This window comes from Oryctolagus cuniculus, chromosome 13 (assembly GCF_051225735.1).
Source record: "Oryctolagus cuniculus isolate XC-2025 breed Fujian yellow rabbit chromosome 13, ASM5122573v1, whole genome shotgun sequence".
Taxonomy (NCBI): domain Eukaryota; kingdom Metazoa; phylum Chordata; class Mammalia; order Lagomorpha; family Leporidae; genus Oryctolagus; species Oryctolagus cuniculus.
Window position 1 is genome coordinate 44,327,491 of NC_142879.1, and position 25,229 is coordinate 44,352,719.

General features: G+C 43.9%; 1 protein-coding gene across 8 annotated transcripts in view; it reads left to right on the forward strand.

Annotated features, from left to right (window-relative positions):
- Positions 1–386: 386 nt before the first annotated feature.
- The window catches only part of CACNB2 (calcium voltage-gated channel auxiliary subunit beta 2), a 402,637-nt gene continuing 377,794 nt past the window's right edge, over positions 387–25,229 (forward strand). For 2 of the 8 annotated variants that reach the window (XM_017347579.4, XM_051820343.3), the window contains exons 1-2: positions 4,186–4,608; positions 13,471–13,563. In XM_017347579.4, the coding sequence (XP_017203068.1) occupies positions 4,489–4,608; positions 13,471–13,563 (213 nt within the window). In that variant the 5' untranslated portion in view covers positions 4,186–4,488. 8 annotated transcript variants of the gene reach the window in all.

A 25,229-nucleotide genomic window follows, 5' to 3' on the forward strand; every position in this document is an offset into this window, starting at 1 on the left:
AGCCTAACTCACATAAGGAAGGGTAGTATCCACAACGATAGTGTGTAGTATCAATCCTCAACACAAAGCCTGGCATCGCCTATGTAAACAAAAGTAGTGATTGTCGTAACAGAGTCTGGGTGAGAAATAAGCCAGATAAGAAGTGTGCTTTATAAACTAAAACACACTGTGGAGTATCAGGTATTCCAGAGCCCTGCCTGCTGGCTAGTCCTAAGAACTAATGAGATCTCAGTGTCACCGAACCTTTTCTCTGAAGTAAAAGTAAGCTTTCCCTAACCACTTGCACTATTCATTGTTAACCTTTCACATATACATATGTACCCCCTTGTATTACATTTGCTCGGATCTTTATTTACTTGTACATAATAACATAATTCACAGTATTTATTGAGTAGGTTTATAAACGGCAGAGTAACTTTGTTGGATGGTTCATATCAAGTCAGACCGGTGGCCAGCACAGTTATGCTTTATGAAACTGCTATTAATAATGGCAGAAATGTGGAACTGTAATTGAGATGAAGAGTGATATACTAAGTAAAATGACGAATTACACATAGGTGTACCTAGCCTAAAGAGCTCTTACTCCAAAGTCTTCAACATAGTTACAGATCTGCAAGTAGAAGAGGGTGAATAAAGTAATTCCAATCACAGTTTCTTCTACTTACAGAAAAAAAAATCTCTTTAACTTCTGGCTTCCTTGGTCAGTGTTTCCTACCAACCCCAGTTCCCATTTCAGAGCATTAGTAATGCCCAGAATATGCCTGTCAATTACAACAACTAATGAGCACAGCGAAACTAACATGCAGCTTGAAGAAATCAGTCATCTGCATTTAATGCCTGCACTGACAGGATACATGCATTACTGCTGGGGTCTCTTGCTTCTATGTAACTTTTAACATTCAAAGAATCAGGCTTTCCTTATCAAATTGGCACTTTCATCTGGGGTTGGGAAGTACTGTGTCAAAGAATGTTAAACACAGGAAAATTTACCGTGACAGAAAGCATCAGTTTCTAAGCCTTTTAATTTAATTTTTAATTCTACATTGCCTTTTCTGTAGGAGTAACATTTTGTTACTTTTTATTTGCAAACTTTTTGCAAGTCAGACAAAACTCGGAATGGATACAGTGCATTGTGTTAATGTTCAGTACCTGCTAATAAAATTAGCATGGATTATAAAGAATTAAGATATTGCAGTCACGATTAGATAAGTGTGTATGTTAAAACTGGCAAAGTTGTATACTGTGCTTGAAGACACATGAAGACAACCTTCCATTCATTTATGCAACAAGCACTTTCAAGCTCCAATTATATGCCAGGCACCAAACTTTGGGGCTAGGGATACTGGGATACTGAGCTGCCCTCAAAGAACTTGGTCTAGTAGCAGAGAGAAACAAAAATAAGGAGGTCAGTATCATAAATCATATGAAATGATTATACTATATCACATTTGAAAATTTAACTCAAACTCACCTTCTGGCTACCCATATAAGCATGATTGAAAATATGTTTCGCAATTGTTTTGATATTTTGTGATTGTTAAAAAAAATCTGATCAAAGGTAAAATTCTGCATCCCAAGTGGTCATAATAGAAAGAGAATGCACTGATAATTAAGTGTGCTGAAAGAAATCAGTCAGATGTCATGGGAAAACATTTTGAAAACCTAGAGTTTCAAAAAGCCATGTTAGATATTTGTTCATTCAACAAGTATGGTTTAATTGGTTTCTAAGTGCTAACTATACAGTGAGCCTGAAAAGGGAGGTACCTGGTCTCTGCTGGCTGTATTCAGCAGCACAAAATAGAAGCTTGATTCCTACTTCATCGAAAAGAATTTGGAAAACACATGCACAAAACCTCAGAGGGCTGTTTGCCAGAGTTGTGTGCCCTGGTGAATAGCATGGTTCCTACCCAGACAGAGCTCAGAGTCCAGTCCTGACCTGTGATTTCAACTCTCAAGAAAAGTCCACACTTGGGTTAAATGATAAGCCTTGAAGACAGAGCCTGTCCAAAACAGGTATTGGAGCTAAAGCAAAAAGCATCAACTTAGGTGTGGTTGGTTTGGCCCTCGATGAAGAGGCTGGTGTGGGTTCAGGTGGGCTGCAAGCCTTGGCTCATCCACCTCATTTCTCCTCAGGCCCCCTTTCTGACACAATCAAATGCCCTCTGCTGCCTGCAAGATTTTTATTTTTATTTTTGCAGAGCCTTGCTTTTCGATGCTGCCTGAGGCCCTTACAGATTAAGAATTTCTGTGTAGGATCTTCAAATACAACATATTTTCTGTTTTGTTTTTCTCCCTCTCTATCTTACACACAATACTTTTATTTTTATTAATGAATTCATTTGTTTTCCCAAATCTTAGCTGGGGAGGCTCCAACCATGCTGGTGCTGTGATGCAGACACTGGCCTACTCTATAGCTGCCTGGCCACCCACCCAAATCCTAAACACCACAGCCTCCCAAAGCTCACCAGTCTCACGCCCTTCCAACTTGGCCCTTCTCAGCTTTTAAACTGTTAATATAGCTTCCCCTTAATATTCTGCAAAGTTGAAATCAAAATGTTATTAACACTGAAGATTCAAAAAAATCAGTGGTACTTTGGACATGCCTAAATCTTTAGCCATAGCAACACTTGTTTTTTTGTTTGCTTTGTTCTAAGAAATTTAAAAATGTTATTTTCATTTTATTTGGAAGACTTATCCATCTACTGGCTCATCTGCCAAATGCCCACAAGAGGCAGGGTAGGCCTGGTGCACAGATCACCCACTCTCTGTCAGTGTGTCCCTCAGCAGGAAGTTGGACTAGGAAGCAGAGGAGCTAGGACTCGAAGTCCTAGGACTCTGATATAGATCCAGGTGTCCCAAACATTGTTGTTTAAGATTTACTTTGTTTATTTGAAAGATAGAGTTATGGAGAGTGTTTTCCATCTGTGGGTTCACCACCCCAGTGGTTGCAACAGCCAGAGCTGGGCCAGGCCAAAGCCAGGAGCTTCCTCCAGGTCTGCCACCTGCGTGCAGGGGCCCTAGCACTTGGGCCATCATCTGCTGCTTTCCCAGACACATTAGCAGGCAGGTGCATGGGGAATGGTTCCTAAGCGAAGCCGGCGCTGCAGGTCCTGGCTTCACCTGCCCCGGCACAGCGCAGGCTGTTCCTTAAGCCTGGCTCAAACCAGTGCATGGTGGAGAGTTTAGAAATGCCGGAGCTTATCTTTGAGAAGAACAAGCACTGCATTCACGCTAACTTAATGCCTTACAGTAAAACACGGCATCAAAGGCAGCTGACGCCCATTGTAGCAATTCTGCATGTATAAGTCAGTATACAAAATGGTTAACATCTTTGTGGTTACAAAGTAACACGGCCGCCTGGCAAACTTGTTCTAGCGACTTCCACAGGAGTCAAATTTGTGGAAATGTGATGCACCCAAGAATATAAAAATGTGCTTTATGAGGACGAGGCGAGAGCATTATTCTAAGTCCAACAGTTTTGCTGTGGTCACTACGCGTTCTTCAAGAGTTCGGGACCTGAAGGGAGTGATGTCTTCGTCCACCACGTGATACCAAGATTTAGGATTTCCAATCCTATAGGAAAAGTCAAATTCGCGAGCGACCGAGCGCTAACTGACACAGATGAACACAATCAATCATTAAGGGTGTGGTCGCTCCAGCCCTGGTTAAAAAGTTCAACTGGGGGTTCTGGTGGGATCCCAGCTCATCCGTCCTCGCCGTCCGTCTGGCTCCTCGCTCCTGACATCGCCCAGCGCCCTCAGCCGCCCCCTGTACTGCAAAGACCCTAGCTCGCTGGGCCGCCCCAGGCCCCGACGGGTGGGACACCTCACAGGTCAGAGCCCAGCCCTCTCCGCTGAAGTTGGGGACCTGTTCGCGCCCGCCCCGCGTCTCTTGGAGCTCCGGGGCAGCCGGGGTGGAGCGACCGGAACCGAACGGGGCAGCCCGAGAGACGCACCTCCCGGGCGCCGGGCCTGGCTTTCGTGGCTTTGAGAACTTTCCAGCGTGCGTGCCACGGCGACGCGCAGCGGCCCGGCCGGGGCCCACGCGGCCCGCGCCTCCCGCGAGGAACTTTTCGGCGCGGCGGCTGGTTGTCACTCCCGCTCGCCGACGCGCCTCCCCCTGGCTCGCGCTCCGCCAGCTGCCTCCGCCCTCCCGGCGAGGACCTTCCCCGGCGCCCGCGGCTCGGGGCTGCCCGCTCTGCGCTCGCTCCGCCGGCCCCGGCGCGCCGCCCAGGGAGCCCCTCTCCTCCGGCCACCCAGCCGCGCGCCCGCGCCTCCCGCCTCGCGCCATGGCCCGGCCCCGTCCCGCGCACTGAGAGCGGGGCGGCGCGGCGCCGAGCCCCCGGGGCGCTAAGGGACGCTGCGCCGAGCGGCCGGGCCCGAGCCCCGGGCGGCCCCCGGAGCGCAGCGGAGTAGGGGCGGGGGCGAGGAGGAGGTGGGGACCGGCCGCCCAGGGGCCGGCTGCGTGCTTCCAGCCGACTTTTCGCCAATGGTCCAAAGCGACATGTCCAAGTCGCCTCCCACAGCGGCGGCGGCGGTGGCGCAGGAGGTGCAGATGGAACTGCTGGAGAACGCGGCTCCCGCGGGGGCGCTCGGAGCCGCCGCACAGGTAGCGAGAGCGCGGCGCCCTCTCCTTTCTTTGTGAGCCGCCGGGGCGCGGGCCGCCGTCTCCCCGGCGCCTCCTCTCCCTCGCTCGCCGGCCTCGCAGCTCGCTCGTGCCTGCGTCTCCTCCTCCGCCGCCTCCTCCTCCTCTTCTGCTCGCCGTTCGCCACCCACTTCTCTCCCGGCGCCGGGGACCCTGCCCCTTGGCGCTTCCCCCTGACTCTTCTCCGGCTTCCATTTTTCTCTGCTTCCGAAAAGCAAGTGGGAAGGGGCGGGGGCGACCTGCCGGGCTCGCAGCTTCTCCCGGGCGGCTCTGCTCAGCTCTCGTCGCTCCTGCCCGGGAGAGGCACATGGAGAGACATGAACCAGGCGAGTGGACTGGACCTGCTCAAGATCGTGAGTCCGGGCGGGCGGGCGGGTGGGGGCTCCGCTTCCCGCAGCTCTTCCTCCGACGCCGACCCTTCCGGCCCGGCTTGGAGCCGGGCTGGGGTGGGGGTGGGGTGGTGATGGCTAGGGGTGGGGGAGGGGGACGCCCTGCTGCGCCCCGCGTCCTGGGGGCAGCCGGGACCACCCTCCGCACCTGGGGCGTTGCGCCTTTCTGACCACTCTCTGATGCCCTCGAGGCACTTGCCAAGGTTCGCCTGCATCCCTCGCTCCTTTCCCTTCCCGAGAGAGCGAGCTGACACGAGAAAGTTTTTATTTTTCCGTTTGCCCTGAAAGACTAGCCCTTTCAGAGCGCTCCGGGATCCTCTTTCTCGCCGGCGAGTGTTCGCGGTTTCTGGAAAAATTCACCTTTGCTGCCTGTTGTGAAATAGGAGATGTTAGTTGTAGGCCTCGGGCAGATGATAAGGTGGCGTTGACGTAAGGCGTTGGCAGGTGCGGCGCGGATTAGACACCTCCGGGTCTCCGCGGTAAGGAGTTGCTCAACTTGTATCCTGGCGGGGAAATGACTTCAGCCTCCTCGCTGCGGGCTAGGAAGGAGGGGAGGGTTCCGCTCCTAGCATCACTGGAGAGAACTCTGTCTTCTTTGCTTCGTGGTGTGGGCTTGATTTGGAGCCTACATCTGCCAGATGACAGGCCGTGGTAAGATGTGAAGTGTGTGTGTGTTTTATTCGAGTGTGTGTGTGTGTGTATGCATGCCAGAGAGAGCATGCTACAGTTTTCACTTGGTAGTGCTGAGCAGGGCAGGGACAGTCCCCCGAGGGTGGCAGGGTTTCTCCTGCTTCGTGCAGAGGGGCTGGTTGTAGGGGTTTGAGTACTATGCTAGTGGTACTTCCAGGGGCGTTCTAGTGGAGTTTGGCTGAACTTTATTTTACCGCTGGGAAATAAACGCGCTAACTTAAAACACAGCGTTGACTTTGTTTTTTGAGCTGGGGGAAGAACGTAGAAACCAAGAACTCTTTCTCTGGCCGTGGTGAAACCGGCCCTCGGTTGTTTGCCCTCCAGTGGATCGGAGACAGGGCACTCACCAGTGACTGGTTTTATACATAGAGCAGAGAGAGGAGAATGGCGTGGATTTTATAAAGTGGATGAGGCAGAAATAGTCAGCTGAATCAACATCTATCTCCTTGCTTTCTCTGCTTTCCAAAAATGAAAGCAGTTTTCCCTGAATTGTTCAGATAAAATGCCTCCCTCCCAGTCATGGATGTCAACTCCCAGCGTTTCAGGGTTGTGTGAAACTTGGCAGGTAGCCTCTGCCGGAGGATGGACTCCTGACCAACACAATTCACTCTTGTTCCAACTCCAATTTCATCCAGACACATGTCAGGTTCCATGAGATTGAAAAATGTATTAGAGACCTTGGTGGTTCCAGGATCAAAGTCTAGAGTATTCATAGACGAAAGGACTTTTAAAGCCTCGTTTTCTCTTTGATCTTACTTGAAGAATTTTTTTTTTTTGAAAAGTATGTATTCCTATGATAAAGAGTTCTTGAATTCTCTGATCAGTTAGGGCTGATGCAAAGGGTAAGAAATACTAATTTACTTAGTGATTTACATAATTAACATAAGTCAACAAATACTGTGCCCATGTGATGGTGCAATGTGGAAATGACTTTGATGTGAGAAGGCAGTTTATTCCTTTGAAGAACTTAGATTCCAAAGCTGCAAGTATGAAGCCGGTAAAGCAATTCTAAGGTATTGGATGGGACTAGGAGGGAAGGGCTGAATATCATGATTGCAAAGGAGTCAAGGTCACAAAAAACACTCTTTAGAGCAATCTGCCAGGGCTTCTTAGAGGTGGCACTTGAAGAGATTGAATGGTGGGTCAGATTTCAACAGTTTGGAGAGAGATGCTAGGAAGCCATACATGGAACAGACACAGAAGTTGGAATTGTGCAGTTAGAATCCCTGGCTCAGAAGAGTGGGAGAAAAGGTACATGCTGGGTTGTAGTTGGACATCAGGAGGGCAAAGCACTTGGACGTTGAAGTGTACTGAACAACTGGGAACTGAAGGTGTTCCAAACAGGAGCCACCACTAGCACAGGGACAACACCCACCTGGGAATGTTCAAGACAGATGGGAGTCTGTGGAGGTCAGAAGTGGAGCTGTCAGCAAGGACAGGAGTACAACAGTTTGGCAAGAACAGGTCCGTGCCCCAGGCATCTTAAATCAGCCCGTAGGATGGAGTGACTGGTTTTACACATACAGCAGAGAGAGAGAGAGAGGAGAATGGCATGGGATTCGTGAAGCAGGTAAGGGAGAAATGTTCAACTGTATGGACATCTATCTCGTTGCTTTCTCTGCTTTCTAAAAATGAAAGCAGTTTTCCTTGAGTTGTGTTCAGATGACATCCGTGATTGGAGGAAGCATTCTAACTTCTAGTGTCTCAGGGTTGTGTGGAACTTGGCAAGACCATCTACTGTCTCTGAGTAGACCAGGGCAGCCATAATATCTCCTGAGAAGGGGGGCTGCCTTGGGACTCCCCCACCCCCCTTTTGTGGCACGGAGTAAAAGTCATTCTACCTAGAGACGAAGCTACCATTTGTGACTAGGCCTGGGATTTTAATCATTCTTCATACTTCCCTTCAGGGTTCCTCTCAGGGGGGACTTTGAAAATTCTTAGAGAAATGGAATGAAAAGATGTTTCAGTGCCAAAACATTTTTTAAAATTACACATTTTTTCGTAATATGCATTTGCCATGAACTTGTACATCCTGCATATTACAGCTTTGCCATAAATAAAGGGAAAGATCGAGAATCACACGCTGCTGGTTTTACCTTTTTTTCCTAATCAGTGACCCTGCTGGGGGGATGGAGTGGCACCCTCAGATTCCAGCCCCTTCCCCCCAGCTCAGTATCACACACACAGGAATAGACTCACATTTCTCATTCAAGACTATAGTGACAGTCTGACTGCAAATTCTTACAAGTTCTGGTTGAAGCAAATTGCACTGCTCTTCAGGAAAACTGATGAGCAGTTTTGGTGCAGCCTTGGACCTGGCCTACCTCCAAATTCAAAGGGCTCAGTAGAACTCTCTCTCCAAGCCCTACATCTGCTCTGTCTATTGTAGTAGTCACTCACCACATGTGGCTTTGGAACACTTGGAGTGCAGCCTGCTTTGAACGGAGATGTGCTGTACAAGTGAAACATACACCAGATTTCAAAGACACAACATGAAATAGAGACTACAGAACACTTTCATTAATAAATTAACTCGGTTTATGTGGAGGTGACATATGTTGGGTTAAATAACATTCATTGCTACGGTGGACTCGGTGCTGTTTACCAATCTCATTAAAAAGTATATTCTGGTGCAAAAATTGTTGAAACCCATGCAAAGGTTTTTCACGATATGCATTTTCCATGAGCTTTGGAAGACCCCCCCCCCCCACTTCGTGTTGATGACGCATTGTAATGCTATTAGACAGCCTTACATAGAAGAATGAAACTGATGATTCCCTTGAGAGTTGACTAGCTCCTGTGTGAATGGGGAGCAGGTGACAGGGATTGAAAATCGGATGGTGACAGAAGAGGAAATGGCTGAGGAGCAAGGGCAGGATCTGAGCGATTGAGGCACCCGGGAGATGGTCACCGGCCTGTGCAGTCACACCTGAGAATGAACAGGCAGTAACCAGCGTGCCTGTTTGCTTTGCTCCTAGCAACAGATCCCGGCTGGTTCCACCCTGGCCGAGCGCGCCAGATGCTTTTCAAGCACGCTGTAGTAACGCATGGCAATGGCCAGAGCCTGCACGGCTGCAGCACAGAGCTCTACCGAGAAAGCAGCAGCTGTTTGTGGCTCACGAACCTAGGCAACACTGTCTTCCCGAAGCATTCTTAGGTCTCAGCTACAAGTTGGTCCTCTGCAGTCTCCAGATTTCTGGTCGTGAGTCCTGTGCTTAAGTGGTATTTTTTTTTCTTCTGGTGTTGCCAGGGAGAAATTGGAAAAACATGCCTATCAGACTTTCTGAATGTTCTCAGATTTGAAAGGAAATATCTGAGTGACTTGAAGTTATCTTTGTAGTTTTACACTTCTTTTCTGTTAGTCTTTTCATGTAAAGAGCTTACCTGTTGCTATACTTAATTCTTTCGAATGATCCAGTATGTGGCTTCGGTCCTTTTAAGAAAAGCTGAATTAGCTATGTTAACCCTGAAGTGTGGCACAGGCATCGGTTAGTGTTTTTTTTTGTAGGACTTGTCTGTATCCTACAGTGTATGGCAAACATCATCTATTTTCACAACTACAGAGTTAAATTAGTGGTGACACCAATGAAAGTAAGTGGGCCTGGCTTGGAGATATTTCTAAGCCCGGCAGGGTGTAGGCTGTGCTGAAGGCTAGGTTTATCCCTGGCCTTCTGCCCTCCCTGCTCCTGCCCTTCCCCCACTTGGGATCTCTGCACCTGGCCTTGGCCTCCTCCCTTGCCCTCTCCTCACTACTGGACCCTCCAAAGAGCTCTGTGTCTCCTGCCCTTGATTGCTCCCTGCCTTTGTGTGAACTGAGCCACATGAAACACAGCTTCCTGCTCTTCCCCTTGTCCTAGGGAGGTGATCTTAGCTCTCTCACCCAGGAAAGGTAGGGTGGGAGTTGGGGTGGGAGGGTGGGTATGGGGGAAAGAAGCACTATGTTCCTAAAGTTGTGCTTAAGAAAAATGCATTCATTAAATAAAAACTTAAAAGTCCTGATGACGAGGTTCACACTAAACTGTTGGTAGAGGAGGAGACTGAGTGTTGGATTTTTCTCTGGAAGGTTTTGGCTTTGTTTTGAACCCTGGAAGGAGGAAAGGGCACAATTCAGAGGGATAAGCATCCGTGGACACAAATTGGGAAGGATGAAAACTGATGGTAGGCATGAGCAGGGTGCTCACGGAGCGATTGATAGGTAGGGAAGCTGTCTTTGCCCTGCCCCAGGGGCTGCCAGGACAGCTCTGTGTCCTGAGATCTCCAGGGAGCTGGCAACTTCTGTCTCCTTCAGTCATGCAGAAATTAGACTTTAATTACCTAGGAAACCTGAACGTTGATTAGCTGGGTTTTAAGACTACAGTGTCAAGGAAGCTGTTCTGTACACTAAAGTGATATTAACATGATGAATCCTGACTATCTTTTTAATTTCCTTGATATATTTGTGGGAATTTCTTAAATCTGGTTTATTGTTGTTTCTTACTTAGCTTGGTTAGTGGTTTAGGGCAATACAGGGCATTTAAATGCATGATTTTTAAATCTTTAACATTATGGTGACTTAGTTATATGGAGCTTAATAAAAACAAATAGGTAATGATTGGCTATTGGTGAGTTCTTGGACTATTCCTAAAAGGTTGTGCACGTGTCAGGAGAATCTGTGAGTGACGCTTTATACTCTGGCCAAGTCCCCTTTTCTTTTCTTCCTTTTCCTAACTGAAACCTGGGCTGCACTAATGGCTGTTTAAAATGTTTGGTACTTAAAGTTCATGGCTAGTGCATATTATGAAAATAACCTACGTGTGAATTGCAAAACTTTTGGTAAATATAAGCTTATCTTCTTAAAGATTTTTTTTTCATTGTATTTGAAAAGCAAAGAGACAGAGAAACAAGCACACAGAAATCTTCTCTTTGCTGATTTATTACCCAGATGGACACAGCTGTCGGGGCTGGGCCAGACTCAAGCCAGAGGCACAGGTATTAGTGCAGGTTTCCCACATGGGTGGCAAGAAGTCGAGCTGTCACCTGCTGCCTTCTAGGGTACACATTAATAGGAAGCTGAAATCGGCAGCAGAGATGAGACTCAAACCAGGCGTTCTGATGTGGACATTCCCAGTGTCGGCATAACTCCTATGCCAAATACTTATCCCTAAACTTATCTTTTAATTCCATTTTCAAATGAATTTGTTGAAGTCCCCTCATATTTAGTGTTAATAAAAAATATTTAGAAAAAACTGTTCATACAAGTGAATTTGAAGTAACAAATTAAGAAAACTGCTTTTCCAAAGTTAGTCAACTAAACATTTGAACATTGACTCTTAGTTGTCTTTTTCTATTTGGAAGAGATTTGCTTTGTTTTAATTCCTGCAGATGAATACTCTGTTCCTTAAACTTTGAAGGCTCTAGAGTAATTGGGAAAAAAATCAGCAAGATAGGCTTAATGTTATGTATGCATTAGATTAAAGGACACTTGATTGTGTAATGCCAGTATATGTTGTCACTAACATCTTAAAAGTTCATGATAATAGGCTACTTATTAGCATTCCAAAAATGCTTATTTTTTTTTTTTATCCTGAATACTGTTGTAAAAAACATGGCTAGTCATTGAGTAGTCAGTCTACACATGGCTAGTCATTGAGTAGGCAGTCTACAGTTAGATCTTTCTAGGGCTGGGCCATTAGAGGAGGAATTAATTCTGAGTTGGTAAAATAGCAAAATAGAGGGATCGTTAAGCATACCTCTTTGTCTTTGATACTAAGTAGAATAGGTGATTAACAGGGATTTTTCTATAACACCATGAAAACGTGAACCAATTAATACTTTAAATCCTCTCATACATTTAAGCCTTGGAGGACAATGTTTTCCTTAATGCTACCATCAGTTTGCATGCACTTCAGTATGCCATAGTTTTTTCAGTGTGCAAACTGTCTCAGTACAATGGTGAACTGTAATAACTATGCATTGTGTAAGAGTGAAGTGTACCTGAAATAATGCTCATGAACAGTACTCCCAGGAACCTAGAAAAATTATTCTGAATTTTTATGTGTCCAACTTTCTGTTAAACAACAGCTTCTTCTGGAACTGAATGTCTTCAACTTGTGTGGCTCTCACAGGGCCTGTTGTGCAATTGTGAGCAACAATGAAAAAGCTAAACATACCCACACAGCTAAATAGTAAAACAAACTTATCAAAAAGCTGAAATCAATGATGATGGAATTCTGAGATTGTTATTTCCCACTCATTTCAAAATGGTAGTGGGAGAAAATGTGACAGTGGGCTCAGATTATAGTTGGTTCTCAAAGATAATTTATGCTCCATATGAAGATACATGGTTTACCAAACATAGGTTGTCTCACTCCAAAAGAAACAGGGCTTTAAAATATGCTTTCAAGGTAAATAAATATTTTTCCATGTGAAGTAATGTAAAAAAATTTACTTTTAAGGAGATTTTTTTTTTTTCTGCTGTACTTCATTTTGGCCCTTTAAGCCTTTGGAAGATACTTCTTGCCAAATCTTTACATAATAATTGGAAAAGGAAGAGTGTTGTTAAAAGAATGTTATTTTTCAACAGTTTACCAAATAATGTTTACATAAGTAAGAAGAATAAGCTGTTAAGTGAGGAGAACCTTGTATATTGCATTATGAAAAGCCAGCCTGGCTTGTCTTTCCTTTTATGAAGTTGAGAGTTAATTTAATGTCATGGAAACACATTTGTATTATATAAATCCCTCAGATACTTGGGAAGAGAACAAACATATTTAAGAAAAGATTTTACTTTAAGATTATACCACCCTCTCGCTGATTGCAAATTCATCTAAATTACTCATAACACAAATGTTTGTAATAGACGTTGGCTTGCTTGAGTGCTATGTAGATTATGGTTTATAAGGTATCTTCTTTTTAATGAAATCCATATGAATATATAAAGCATAACCAAGTGGCATTTTCAAAAACTGAATATGATTTTAAAAGTGAATTTTGCAAATTCCAATAATGTAATGAAGTCTATATGAACCTTGTAATTTTCATCACATTACATATTTTAGCATGTGGCTAGCACTTTTTGATGTATATTTTTGAACACTTATGTGCTAGGTCTTGTACTAAATACTCTGAGACATTATTTCATGTAATACTTTAAATAAGCCACTTTAAATATGAGAAGACTGAAGCTTGTAAAGGTTAGGAAATGGGCTCAAAGTTTGCTCTAGGCAGGATCCAAATGTGTATATGTGTTGAGCTATTTTTCATTTATATTTAGCTGTTTAAATATTCACAATGATTTTATCTGTTTAGAATTACATAGAGATCAGTGCATAAGGTGGTATTAGAGCTGTGGATGCAAATTCAACAGAAATAACACAAAAAGCAAGTTCATCTGTGGGTGCTTGTGCTTGGCCCAACCTTAGTGTTGAAGCAACTCCTCTGACTTTGGCTGTCTTGCTCTTAAATGCTTTATCTTTAGCAGCTTTTGCCTCTTGCCTGCTAACATATTTATAGATGGTGTAAATTGTTTTAATTTACCTGTTACTCCATGCTTTGTCTAGAGTCCTTTCCTACCTAAATATTCACTGATGTGAAGTAGTTTCTTATGATTCTACCAGTATTAACTTTTCAGTGATGGCCACATATGATGGAAATTTATTACTCGTTTTGTTTTGGTCTTGGACATTCTTTAGAAGCAGGCCTAGATTCCTGTGAAAGGGTCTGATGATAATCTCATTTGTCTTTTTTCTTTTTCGTTTTTTTTTTTCAGTCCTATGGAAAAGGAGCCAGAAGGAAAAACCGATTTAAAGGATCCGATGGGAGCACCTCCTCTGATACTACCTCAAACAGTTTTGTTCGTCAGGTAGGAAAGCTCTTGAATGCATGGTTTACAGGAGTGTATTCAGACTAGTTTATTTTGTTTTTTAAGGTAAGGTTTTATGCTCATCTTCAGGAATTATATGGGATTGTGCTTTTTTAAAAGCTGAAGTGGAAATTGTACAGTTAAATGTTGTGATTAAAATATTTTAATTTCAAGTGAAACTGAGCGATAAATATACTTTTTGCTGGCATGCTGGGGAAAGACAAGTGTAAATTCATCATGGAGGATTTCTTCATGACAGCATTAGAAAACCCAGCCGACGTGATTACAGCTGGTGTGTGTGTGTGTGTGTGTGTGTGTGTGTGTGTGTGTGTTGGGGGTGGAGGCGGTTCAGGAGTAAGACAATGAGAGAACCCTGGGAGAAAGGATGGTAGGCTTTTGTGTTTTGTTCTTGCGTGTGTAGGAGATGGCGTCTGCATGGCTAACTTTGAGGTTGAGACACTGGTTTCCTCTAGCTTGAGTTTTCTTCTTCCTTTGGGCTTGGATTGGAAAAGAGAAAATTGTCCTTGGTCTTGCATGGTTGAGGCTGCCCTGGTGAGTGAGAACCCGTGATGTTTTCTGAGATGTAAGACGTAATTTTAATGATTGATTTGATTGCTGCCTTTGGAAGTGGCGCCTTCGTCTTTGTTAACACGGAGTTCATTCCTGCCCGGGAGTCTGGAACTGACCCCTGAACAAGCACTGTCAGGCCCCCTAACGTGAACACCCCTGTATGGCAGCCAAGAGGACCCAGGCATCCAAGCAAGGACGTAGGCCAGCAGCCCTCTGGGGGCCATGTCTTATGTGTCAAGACTAGAGTCTCATGAGGTGTGGGGGATCCTGGGTCTTCATCCAGTACCTCTCCCTGGAGCGGGAAATGAGGGAGGAGAGGGTGAGGGGAGCCCTGCTTTCCCAGCCCAGAGCCCATGGCCAGTCCCAGGCTGATAGTCTGGCGAATAATCTGTGAGTGAGGGATCACTTCCCAGAACAGTGGTTGAAGCTGGAAAATCTGCCCCGTTTCTTTTGGGCGCTTCTTTGCCCCATAGCTTCATGGGTCCTTGCTTGTGTGGGAAGAGTGTCTGCCATAGATCCCTTCGGGTGCAGCTCCACCATCTCGGTACCCTCGTTGAGCCTGTGGACTCCAGGTGGGCTTCCTTTCCTGCCTCCCCCATGTCTTTCTCACAGTGAGCTGCAGTGAGGGAGTTCTCTGCTGGGATCTTCCTCTGGGCTGTCGTTGCCTCCTCAGTTTGCTTTTGTCCCTATGGGATGGGCCTTCTCCCACCACCAGTCCCAGTTTGTAGTAGTTGAGTAGAGCAGCCACACGTCTGAGTAGCTTTTAAGCAGCAGGAATAATGTTACTTCTGATCTATGCCAGTGGGAATGGTTTTGGTTGCAGGAAGTTAGAGAATGTGGTTAAGAAGTGGAGCTCTGGCTGACGCCGCGGCTCACTAGGCTAATCCTCCGCCTAGCGGTGCCGGCACACCGGGTTCTAGTCCCAGTTGGGGCACCGGATTCTGTCCAGGTTGCCCCTCTTCCAGGCCAGCTCTCTGCTGTGGCCAGGGAGTGCAGTGGAGGATGGCCCAAGTCCTTGGGCCCTGCACCCCATGGGAGACCAGGATAAGTACCTGGCTCCTGCCATCAGATCAGCGCGGTGTGCCAGCCGAAGCACACCAGCCATGGCGGCCATTGGAGGGTGAACCAACGGCAAAGGAAGACCTTTCTCTCTGTCTCTCTCACTGTCCACTCTGCCTGTCAAAAAATAAAAAAAAAAAATAAAAAAATAAAAAAATAAAAAAAAAAAGAAGTGGAGTTCTTTGGCTGTGAAACATTGGGGAGAGAAAGATGAAGCTGAGTGGGATCAACCCTGGAGCCGCGCCCTGGTGATGGGGGCAGCTGAGAAGGCTGTCAGAGGAGCATCAGCCAGGCACCGTGCTCCCTGGGGATGCATGAAGGGCCTTGGGACACAGTTGCTCAGCTTAGGTGAGTCAGTTAAAGGAAACGGGCGCAAAGCCTTTTCTGTTTCAAATAGCCTTATTCAGTCTGCCTCTGGGACAAAGGGATTGAACCTGGGGAGCTAGAACCTGCTCTGAGTCATCCTGTCAGCACTGAATGTTCGAGGGCCTGAAGCAGCAAAACCAAGCTTCTTAGTTCCTGTAGAAGCAGCAAAGCAACAAACAGTGCCAGGCGGCATGATGAAATTGCATGGAAATGAAGCCTGAAAGTGATGTATTTCAGAAGAGCAAGGCAGAGCTCATAGAAATTATTAGCATAGATCCCACTACTGCTCATATAAACTCCGTATAAATGTCATTTAAAGGCAGTTGCTGGACCCATTTTCCACTTGTCTCTTTGGCTATCAAGTCCTCTTTCGTGGAATTTTGAGGATTTACTTGCATCACAAGGCTAGGAGGGGTTACCAGACTTGCATCCAAAATTAACTGAAATTCATTTTTCTGTGTGATAACTGTGTTAACTGTTTATGTGCTTGTGACACAAGTATGAATTAAGCTATTTAATGTCAATGTAGAAACATATCTGTCCATGCAGATACGGGCATGTAACAAAGAATCCATCCCAAAGCGTAAAAGCAAATGTTGGTCTTTGTAAAACCTCAATAGGAAGAGATGCTTGCTGTGGTGCGGGTTTGGGGGTACGCAGGCAGGTTATCAGAAACCTTGCGGGCTTGCATTGTCACATAAGGGAAACCAGCATCTGCAGCAGGAATTCTGAGTTAAAAAGTGCGTTTTACTTAGGGTAATTTGATCTCTGTTCTGTTAGAATAGCATTCATAATTTTGCTTCCATCTGAGAATAAGCAAGAACTACACGCGTGGCTAGACCATGAACAGAAATGGCTTCTTCAGAGCGTCTGCAGAGACGCCTGGCAGATACTCAGAACAAGCAGTAGATTAGGAGGTGATTTCCAATACCTTTTTAAGTGTTTCCTTTTTATCAAAAATAGACGTTTTGTGAAACATGTGATTTGCGTCTGTCTCCCTCTATTACTGGCCCATAGCAGAGGCACGCATGCGGTTGGTATAGAAAGGTGTTTCATCAGCTGGGTTCTATTTAAGCATATCTTAAAGTTAGATTATACTACTTCCTTTGAATCATGGTAATTTCCTTATAATTTTGAAAACCTATGGTTTGCCAACAGTATATTTATAAGGACTTTTGAAGTTATTTGGGAAACATTAGGTGCTTTTGGGTGGTTTTCATGGTATTGCAATTTATAACTTCTAGAGGTTTAAAATGTGAAGATTTTACATAAAGAAAATGAATTAAGAATTTAATAACTTAGAATATCAGTTTGTTCTGGACTAAATTGTATCCCAACCCTCGACCTGCTAAGAATCATATATGGGATTTCAGTATGGCTGTATCTGGTAATTAAGGTTGAGTGAAATCATAAGGATGGAGCAGTAACCCAATACGACTAGTGTCCGTGAAGAAGATGCAGGGACATAGTGAGAAGGCAGCTGTCTACAGGCTCCAGAGGGGCCTCTCCAGAAACCAGCCCTGCTGACACCTTGATCTTAGACTTTTTAGCCTCCAGAAATGCCAGGAAATTAATTTCTATTCATAAAGCCACAGTTTGTTGTATTACATCCTAGCTAACACTTGGTGTTGTCAGTTCTTTATTGTAGCTGTCCTTATGGCAGTATAATGGTAGCTAATTATGGTATTAACATATGTTTTCCCAATAATGGAGCCAAAATTTCCCTGTGGCTAGTTCTAGACAACATGTAGGGAACACTGTAAAGATAAACAGGTAAATAAGTCTATGTGTTTATCCATTGGTCTAAAGTGTGTATAATCTAAAAGATCTTATGGAAACATTATGTCATTGTTGATGGTAAATATCCCACTAATCATAATAATTAGGTCTATAGCCACTTGATTAAGATATTGTTGTAACTATATGTTGGAATCTGTTGAAACATGCTGGAGAATATATTGAAATACGAGCATGAAAAAAAGGTACAAAAAAAAGGATAAAATCATTTACCCATTTTTATTTTTCCAGATTCTTACAGGTATGCTTTTAGCCATTTTTTTGTGATAATGTCATTAAACGTATTCTTTAAAAATCATTTCATTTAACATAATGACCTCCAGTTCCATCCATGTTGCAGGTGACAAATTTAATTGTTTTTTTATGGCTGAATAGTATTCCATTGTGCATACATGTTGCATTTTCTTTGTCAGTGATAGGCAGTTGTTTTATGGCTATTGGGAATATTCCAGCATTAAATGAGGGGGTGCAGATGTTTCTTTAACAAGTGAATTTAGTTTCCTTTGTAAACTCAGGCGTGGTATTGTTGGATCATATGGTAGTTCCATTTTTATCTTTTTGAGGACACTCCACACTTCCCCGAAACAGCTGTGCTTATTTCCATTCCCAGCAGTGTGCAAGGGTTTCCCTTTCCACACAGGCTCACTAGCCCTTGTTTTGTCTTTTTTCTAATAGCCCATCTTGTGGGAGTGAGGTGCTATCATGGTGGCTTTGATTTACATTTCACTGATGATTAACAAGGTTGAGAATTTTTTATGTACCTGTTGGCCATTTGTGTATCTTTTGAGAAATATCTGCTTAGATCCACCACATCCTTTTTAAGTGGTACTATTATTAAAATTATTTGGCTGTTGTGTTTCAGTTCTTCATATATTCGGGATGCTAATCTGTTGTCAGACACCTTGCACAGAAAGCAAGTATCACATCTCACTCATGTGGAGTCTAAAAAATATGTGATTTTATGGAAGGTAAAAATATAATGATGGTTACCAGAGGCTGGGGCAGGAAGTGGGGAAGGAAGGAGTGGGGAAAGGTTGATTGACAGGTTCTAGGTCATAGCTAGGTATGAGTAATCTTTAAAGTTAATGAAACATCAGAATACATGGGTTCAGTTCCTGGCTGCTGCTCCTGACTTAAGTTTTCTGCTGATGTAGAACCTGGGAGGCAGCAGTGATGGCCCACATAATTGGGTTCCTACCACCCGCCTGGGAGACCTGGATGGAGTTCTTAGCTCCTGGCTTTGGCCCAGGCCATTTTAGACATTGTGGGCATTTGGGGAGCAGACCAACAAATGCGAGCTCCTCTCAAATTTTAAAAATCACAAAAAGTCATGAAAAAGTATTATGAAAAAACTGTGCGTGAATTTCAGAATTTGTCTGCACCAAAGGGAAAATCTTTTAATTCCATTTCCATGAACATTTTGAAGTTTCCTTGTGGACCATGGCAGAGGAAATAATAATTAATGACTGTTAATGCTTACTATGTATTCTATCCCTAACAGCATTTTACAGATGAGAAAACTGAGGCAGTTACTTTACAAGTATGTTTGGAGTTACAATTTGAATCCAGGTGGTTGACTCTGGATTCTTTGCTTTATTGGCTATGCTATACTGTTTTTAAAGATTTATTTGAAAGTCAGTTACACAGAGGAGAGGTGCAGAGAGAAAGAGGTCTTCCATCTGCTGGTTCATTCTCCAGTTGGCCCAAGGGCTGGAGCTGTGCTGATCCAAAGCCAGGAGCCAGGAGCTTCTTTCAGGTCTCCCACATGGGTGCAGGGCCCCAAGGACTTGGGTCATATTCTGCTTTCCCAAGCCATAGCAGAGAGCTGGATTGTATGGGATGCTGGCACTGCAGGCAGCGGCTTTATCCCCTATACCACAGCTCCAGTCCCTATGCTATACTCCTTTATAGTAAAATAATATCAGTAGTTGAGAACCAATAATGATTATTTCATCTAAAAGAAGACACGTGGGAAGATTCCTGCTAGTGACTTTATGATGTCTGCGTACAAGGACTCAGTTAGTCTTGCTCCCTAACAGGAAAGTGAAGATATCATCAGTATTATGAATTTCACTAGGCTTCATGATTTCAAAAACACCAGCATCAGTTCTTTACTTTTTCCTCCACAAGTGGCTCCCGTTCCCAGCTCGTGTCACCATCTCAGAGCTTTGTTTGTATTGGTCATGAGAAGGAGCATTGGAATTGAAGTGTTTTTTCTTTTCCCCACAGAAGTTACAAAAACAAACTTTCTGGGGTTCTAAAGCTCCTCCCCCTTGTTAATTAAAAGAGTGAATCACCTGTGGCATTATGTTGGTCTGCTTTATGGTTTGCTTGAGGCTCATGTGGGTCGGTGAATGGTCCACGTTGTGAGTTGGGTGAAATCAGCTACGTGTATGGCCCCTGGTTTTCCCTTGGGCACCTTTTGAAACTGTTTCATAGCTCCTGGTGGCTTTTGCTTTGTATATGGGCATTTTAATTTTAATTTCTTAGAGTAGAAAAGTATTAATGACTTCTGGATATTGTAATTAGAAAGGAGAAATACTGTTAGTCATCTGTGCTAAAAGGCATTTAGTACATAAAGCTATGGTTAGGTTGGGCTGTTGGGAAAATTGTAGGTGATTCCAGTATAAATTCTGTCATCTTTGGCTATGTGTTGGAAACAAATACCTAAACAAGAGGACTTCATTTATCATACTAGTAAGACTGGAAAAGCTATGATTCGTTAAACCCTTTGCTTTTAGTACTCTGCATAAAATTAGTCTATTAAAGGAATTAAATTTTCATAGACCTTGGCTCATTTCTCCTAACTTCATCAAAAGGTAGAAGAAAGGAAAAATCCTAATGTCTAGTGTTTTAAAAAAAAAGTTTACTTTAGCCGCTGAACCTAAGTGGGTAAATTAATTGGCTGGAAGAAGAGGTGGATAGGAGTAACAAGCAGGCCTGCTTGGCACCGAAGGGGAGAACATTTGTGCTGTTCTTTGTGAGGTATTGTGCAAGAACTGCTAACTGTATAAATTCTTTGATGCTGCCAAGGTCAGGGAAAACTATGTACATCTGCAAATAAGTCCTGGTCATCAAAGTTAAAGCAACGGCTGGGGCTGGAGGCGGTCGTAACCATGACTGCCCAGTTAGCCCCAGTAATCCTCTCTGTCCTCTCTCCCCCTCGTCTCATTCTCTCATATTGCCTTATTTATTTTTTTTTATTTTCTATTTTTTCATTTTCTTAAAGACATGTGTTCTCCTGACTACATTTACGTCCCTGGCGGTATTCCTGAGATGAACACCAAATGCTAAGGGACTGATTTGCCAGTTTTGTTTATTTTGATGCATCTACAGTGTGCTTTTCATTCAGAGCTCTACGCCATATTCCTGCCGTATATACGGCCAGAATTCACCAACCACCAGTTGTTTTGATAGATTGCCGTGTGCTCCTGACTGGTGTCATTTCCGCAGAAAGTTGAGCCTTAAGGATCAACTTCTCTTTGGGAGTTTCAAGTGCCATGATTCTTTGAGGCTCATGGAGAAGGATTCTGCAACTGATCTGGGGTTTTGCTCACCAACATATGTTGTGGTTGTAACGAAATAATCTTGTAGCTTCTGAGGGCTTCCAGAATACAAATTAGGATGACAAAATGGAATGAACCAAATATTTAACAGAAGGTTGCATGACACTTTGAGAACATGGTATTCTAAACAAATTCCACCGCCTCCCAGTACCATGTTCTTGGTGATGCTTTTTTGGACCTTTTATATTAGTTCAGATTGGCTTTAAATATGAATGATTAATCACAGAGACACACAGTCTATTTTTTAGTTTTGTTTTGCAAAGACAGATTAAACTGCGATAATGATTACAGACTCCAGGGCTGTGTAGACTGATATGTTTAAGGTTGGATAAATCTTTCAGCCTTTAAATACTGGCTTGTTGCCTTGTTATGCTGTATTTGTCACAAACACAACTATAAATAATAAAGCAGTAGATTTATTGCCACTGATTTCCTGTAAATGTCCTGTCTTATTAGGTATTCACTTAGATTTTGTGAATGGCAAAATCGGTTTTGTGTCCTCTTAAGTGTTAACTATCAGTATAAAAATATATATCTTTTAAATAAAGAAGTCCTTTGTTTGTGTAGGCATATATATGCATATATATGTATATATATATAAGAGGGCTTAAATTAATGGAAAATGGAATTAAAGGTCAATTTATTATGTTGCAAAAAGTTTGAAATCCATGCGTAGTGTTTTCATCATACATATTTTCCATGAACTTTTTAAAGACCTCTTATAATTACTAAGAACATCTTACTTTTTGGGAGACACATGTACTTCAGAAAGTATTAAAAAAAATTCAGATTTTCTGTTTTAAGCTCTGACAAGTTTTAACTTGTGTATTGGAGCATAATGTTTGTGGGAGAACAAAAGTATCCTTATGTAAGAAATTTTCCCTAGTGTTAAGATTGTTTTTATGTATTTTACCTTCCTTATAAAACTGGGCAGAGATCTTTGTTATTATTTTTGAATTGAAGTTTCTTTTCATCTTTGTATTTTTTTAAATTGGGATAAATACATTATTTTAAAATCGGGAATTATTCCTATAGTTTTTTTTAAAAATGTCTTTAGAAACAGATATGTTTTGAATTATTTTTCACTTACATTCTTATTCATCTCTTATTTGGCTGTGCCACACAAAATCTTAGAAGTCCCACATGCATTATCCCTACAAGAATAATTGACAATTTATTTTGATGATCTAATATGGAGCAACTCATTGAGCTAGAGAAAGCACCTCATTAGACAGTGATTTGCAGAAGGTACCTGTTTCACTTGAACCCGGAAGTCGGAGTGCTGCAGAGGAAGGGTGTCTGCGTGCACAGTGGTTCTGTGGCTGCAGGTCTTCCTTCCGGGATTCCCCCAAGGTATGAGGTCTGGTGTGATCAAGCAAAAGCTCACTCCTTCCCCTCTATCCATTTGTTTCTGGAAAGCTTCCCATTTGATGATTCACACATGCCAGAAATTAATTTTTGAGATTTTGGTTTAGGGCTCGGAAATGTTTTCAGTGTTCCAGTTTATGGTTATTCCCCATCCTGCCCAGGTGTGTGCGAGTTCATTAGAAAGATCTGATGAGGGGCTGGTGCCACGGCTCACTAGGCTAATCCTCCGCCTGCGGCGCCGGCACACCGGGTTCTAGTCCCAGTCGGGGCGCTGGATTCTGTCCCGGTTGCCCCTCTTCCAGGCCAGCTCTCTGCTGTGGCCCAGGAGTGCAGTGGAGGATGGCCCAGGTGCTTGGGCCCTGCACCCCATGGGAGACCAGGAGAAGTACCTGGCTCCTGCCTTCGGATCAGCGTGGTGTGCCGGCCGCGGCGGCCATTGGGGGGTGAACCAACGGCAAAGGAAGACCTGTCTCTCTGTCTCTCTCTCTCACTGTCTACTCTGCCTGTCAAAAAAAAAAAAAAAATCTGATGAAGGGGGCTGGGGAAGGGAAGGGCTCTCCCGCCCCTGTGGCGGAGCTTCCTGTACTTGGTCTCACCATCTGCTCACCTCTCAGGTTGAGGATGAAGGAGGGCGAGAACCGGAAGATGACGACAGGAGGATGGGAGAGCTCTGCGGACTCTTTCCTGGACTGATGTTTGGGAAACGTTGGTGAGAGCTCTGCAGGAGGTCCCTGTCCCCGTCATCACCTGTAGAGAGTTAGTGTGGCGTAGGGCTCTATGTCTGCGTTAATACCTCCTGTGTCCTAGTGTAGGGAGAGAAGTCCCAGGCTCCGTTCCCTCCTTTTACTGACTCGGGTGACAAGGGAGTGTGGTGACAGCAGCTGACCCTGACAGGGCGCTGTGCCCCGGCCTTGCCTCCCCCTCTCTCGTCCCTGAGTCTGGGCGCCGTGACCTTGCCAGCTTTTGTTTGTTGGAGAGTGCTGTCTTCTGTGAGCCAGGGCTCTTCTCTTCCTTGGTAGGTCTAACCCTGACGTTTACTCCCTGCCCCTGAAAGATTTGCTGATGTCTCTTGGTCCAAGTGTGTGTTGTACCTGAAAGTCGAAAAACAGTCAACTTCTCTTTTAAAATTCTCCCCTACAACCAAAACACACAGGCAGACTTACTTGGAAGAAAAATCACACAGATGTTAACTGAGTTTGCTGGAGCTGTCACAACGAAGTAACGCGAACTGCGTGGCTTGAACAACAGACATTCGTTGTCTAACAGGTCTGCAGGCTTAGCGTCTGAGCTCGAGGTAGGGGCAGAGCTGGTTCCTTCCAAGGACTGTGAGAGAGTGATCTGTTCCAGGTGTTGTCTTGGCTTGAAGCCAGCTGTCTGCATACTCACGTGGTGTTCTCTTTGCTTTGTCTATCACCGTATCCCTCTCATAAAATTTGAAAATTATTTTTAATTTTAATGGAGAGAGAATGAATGGATAGAATAAGTAGACGTCTTGCATCTTTTGGTTCACTCCCCTGATGCCTGTAATAGCCAGGAGCTCCATTTGGGTCTCCCATGTGGGTGGCAGGGATTCAGCTAACTACTTGAGCCATCATCCGCTGCCTTCCAGGCTGTATGTTCGCAGGAAGCTGGATCAGAAGCAGGGAAGCTGGGACTTGAACCAAGCATGCTGATAAGGGATGCAGGTATCCTAAGTGGAGTTTGAACTGTTGCACCCAACACCAGCCTCCATATACCCCCATGAATAAGGACACCAGTCATATTGGATTAGGCTCACGCTAATGACCTCATTTAGCTTGATTGCTCCTGTAAATGTTTTGTGTCCAAATAAGGTCACATTCCGAAGTGCTGACAGTTGGGACTCTGACACGAACTTTGGGGGATACAATTCAACCCCTAACAGATAACATCTGCTATAATTAGCTTCATATATAATATTTTTCTCTATAACCTAGGTGTTCAGTATGAAGATAATTAACACTAGAAAGTACTGAACAAAAAGCCAGTATATATTAGAAAAGACAGAAATAGATCTTTTACTGTAGAGTATTAAAGGAGTACAAAGGTGTATTTCCCCTATATGATAATGTTTAATTATAGAAATGAAGTAACTTCATGTAGTTTTTTAATGAGCCTAATACAACCAATATCATTTTAAAAAAATTTATTTGAAAGTCAGTTACACAGAGAAGTGTGGGGGGGGGGAGAGGGAGAGGGATATCTTCCATCTGCTGGTTCAGTCTCCAATTGGCTGCAATGGCCAGAGCTGGGCTGATCTGAAGCCAGGAGCCAGGAGCTTCTTCTGGGTCTCCCACATGGGTGCAGGGGCCCAAGGACTTGGGCCATAGCAGAAAGCTGGATTGGAAGCAGAGCAGCTGGGACTTGAATCGGCACCCATATGGGATGCCTGCACTGCAGGCTTCACCTGCTATGCCACATCGCCGGTCCCACAATCAATATCTTATTATGAATGTGCTTTAATTTTCCTGATCATAAAATTTTACATTACCAGTTCCTGCAGTGTATAAAATCCTTTTATAAGGCCTTGATAACTTGTCACTAGCTACAAGTCTATGTTCCAAAAAATGTTTAAAAGACTTCAGCCTTTTAAAGAATAAATTCATTGGTATAATATAGAATTTGGAGAGTTCCAGTGTAATTTAGTAGGTAAAATGTATGCAAACTAGTGCATATTTACAATAGATGGGTAACTGTGGATATGTATGAATGAATGTATGAGTATTCTGTGACATTTAGGTTTTCCTTTTATTCTTTGTCCTCTCCTATTGAAAATAAGAGCTCTGTTTTAAGATGTAGTTTGTAGCTAAGTCAGTGTCCTTGCTAGGTTGGAAGACTGTTGAAGTAATTTTTATACTTCCATTTCTCAGAGCACATTACTAATTCTATTGAGTTCATGTGGTTACTACTTGAGACTTGTAG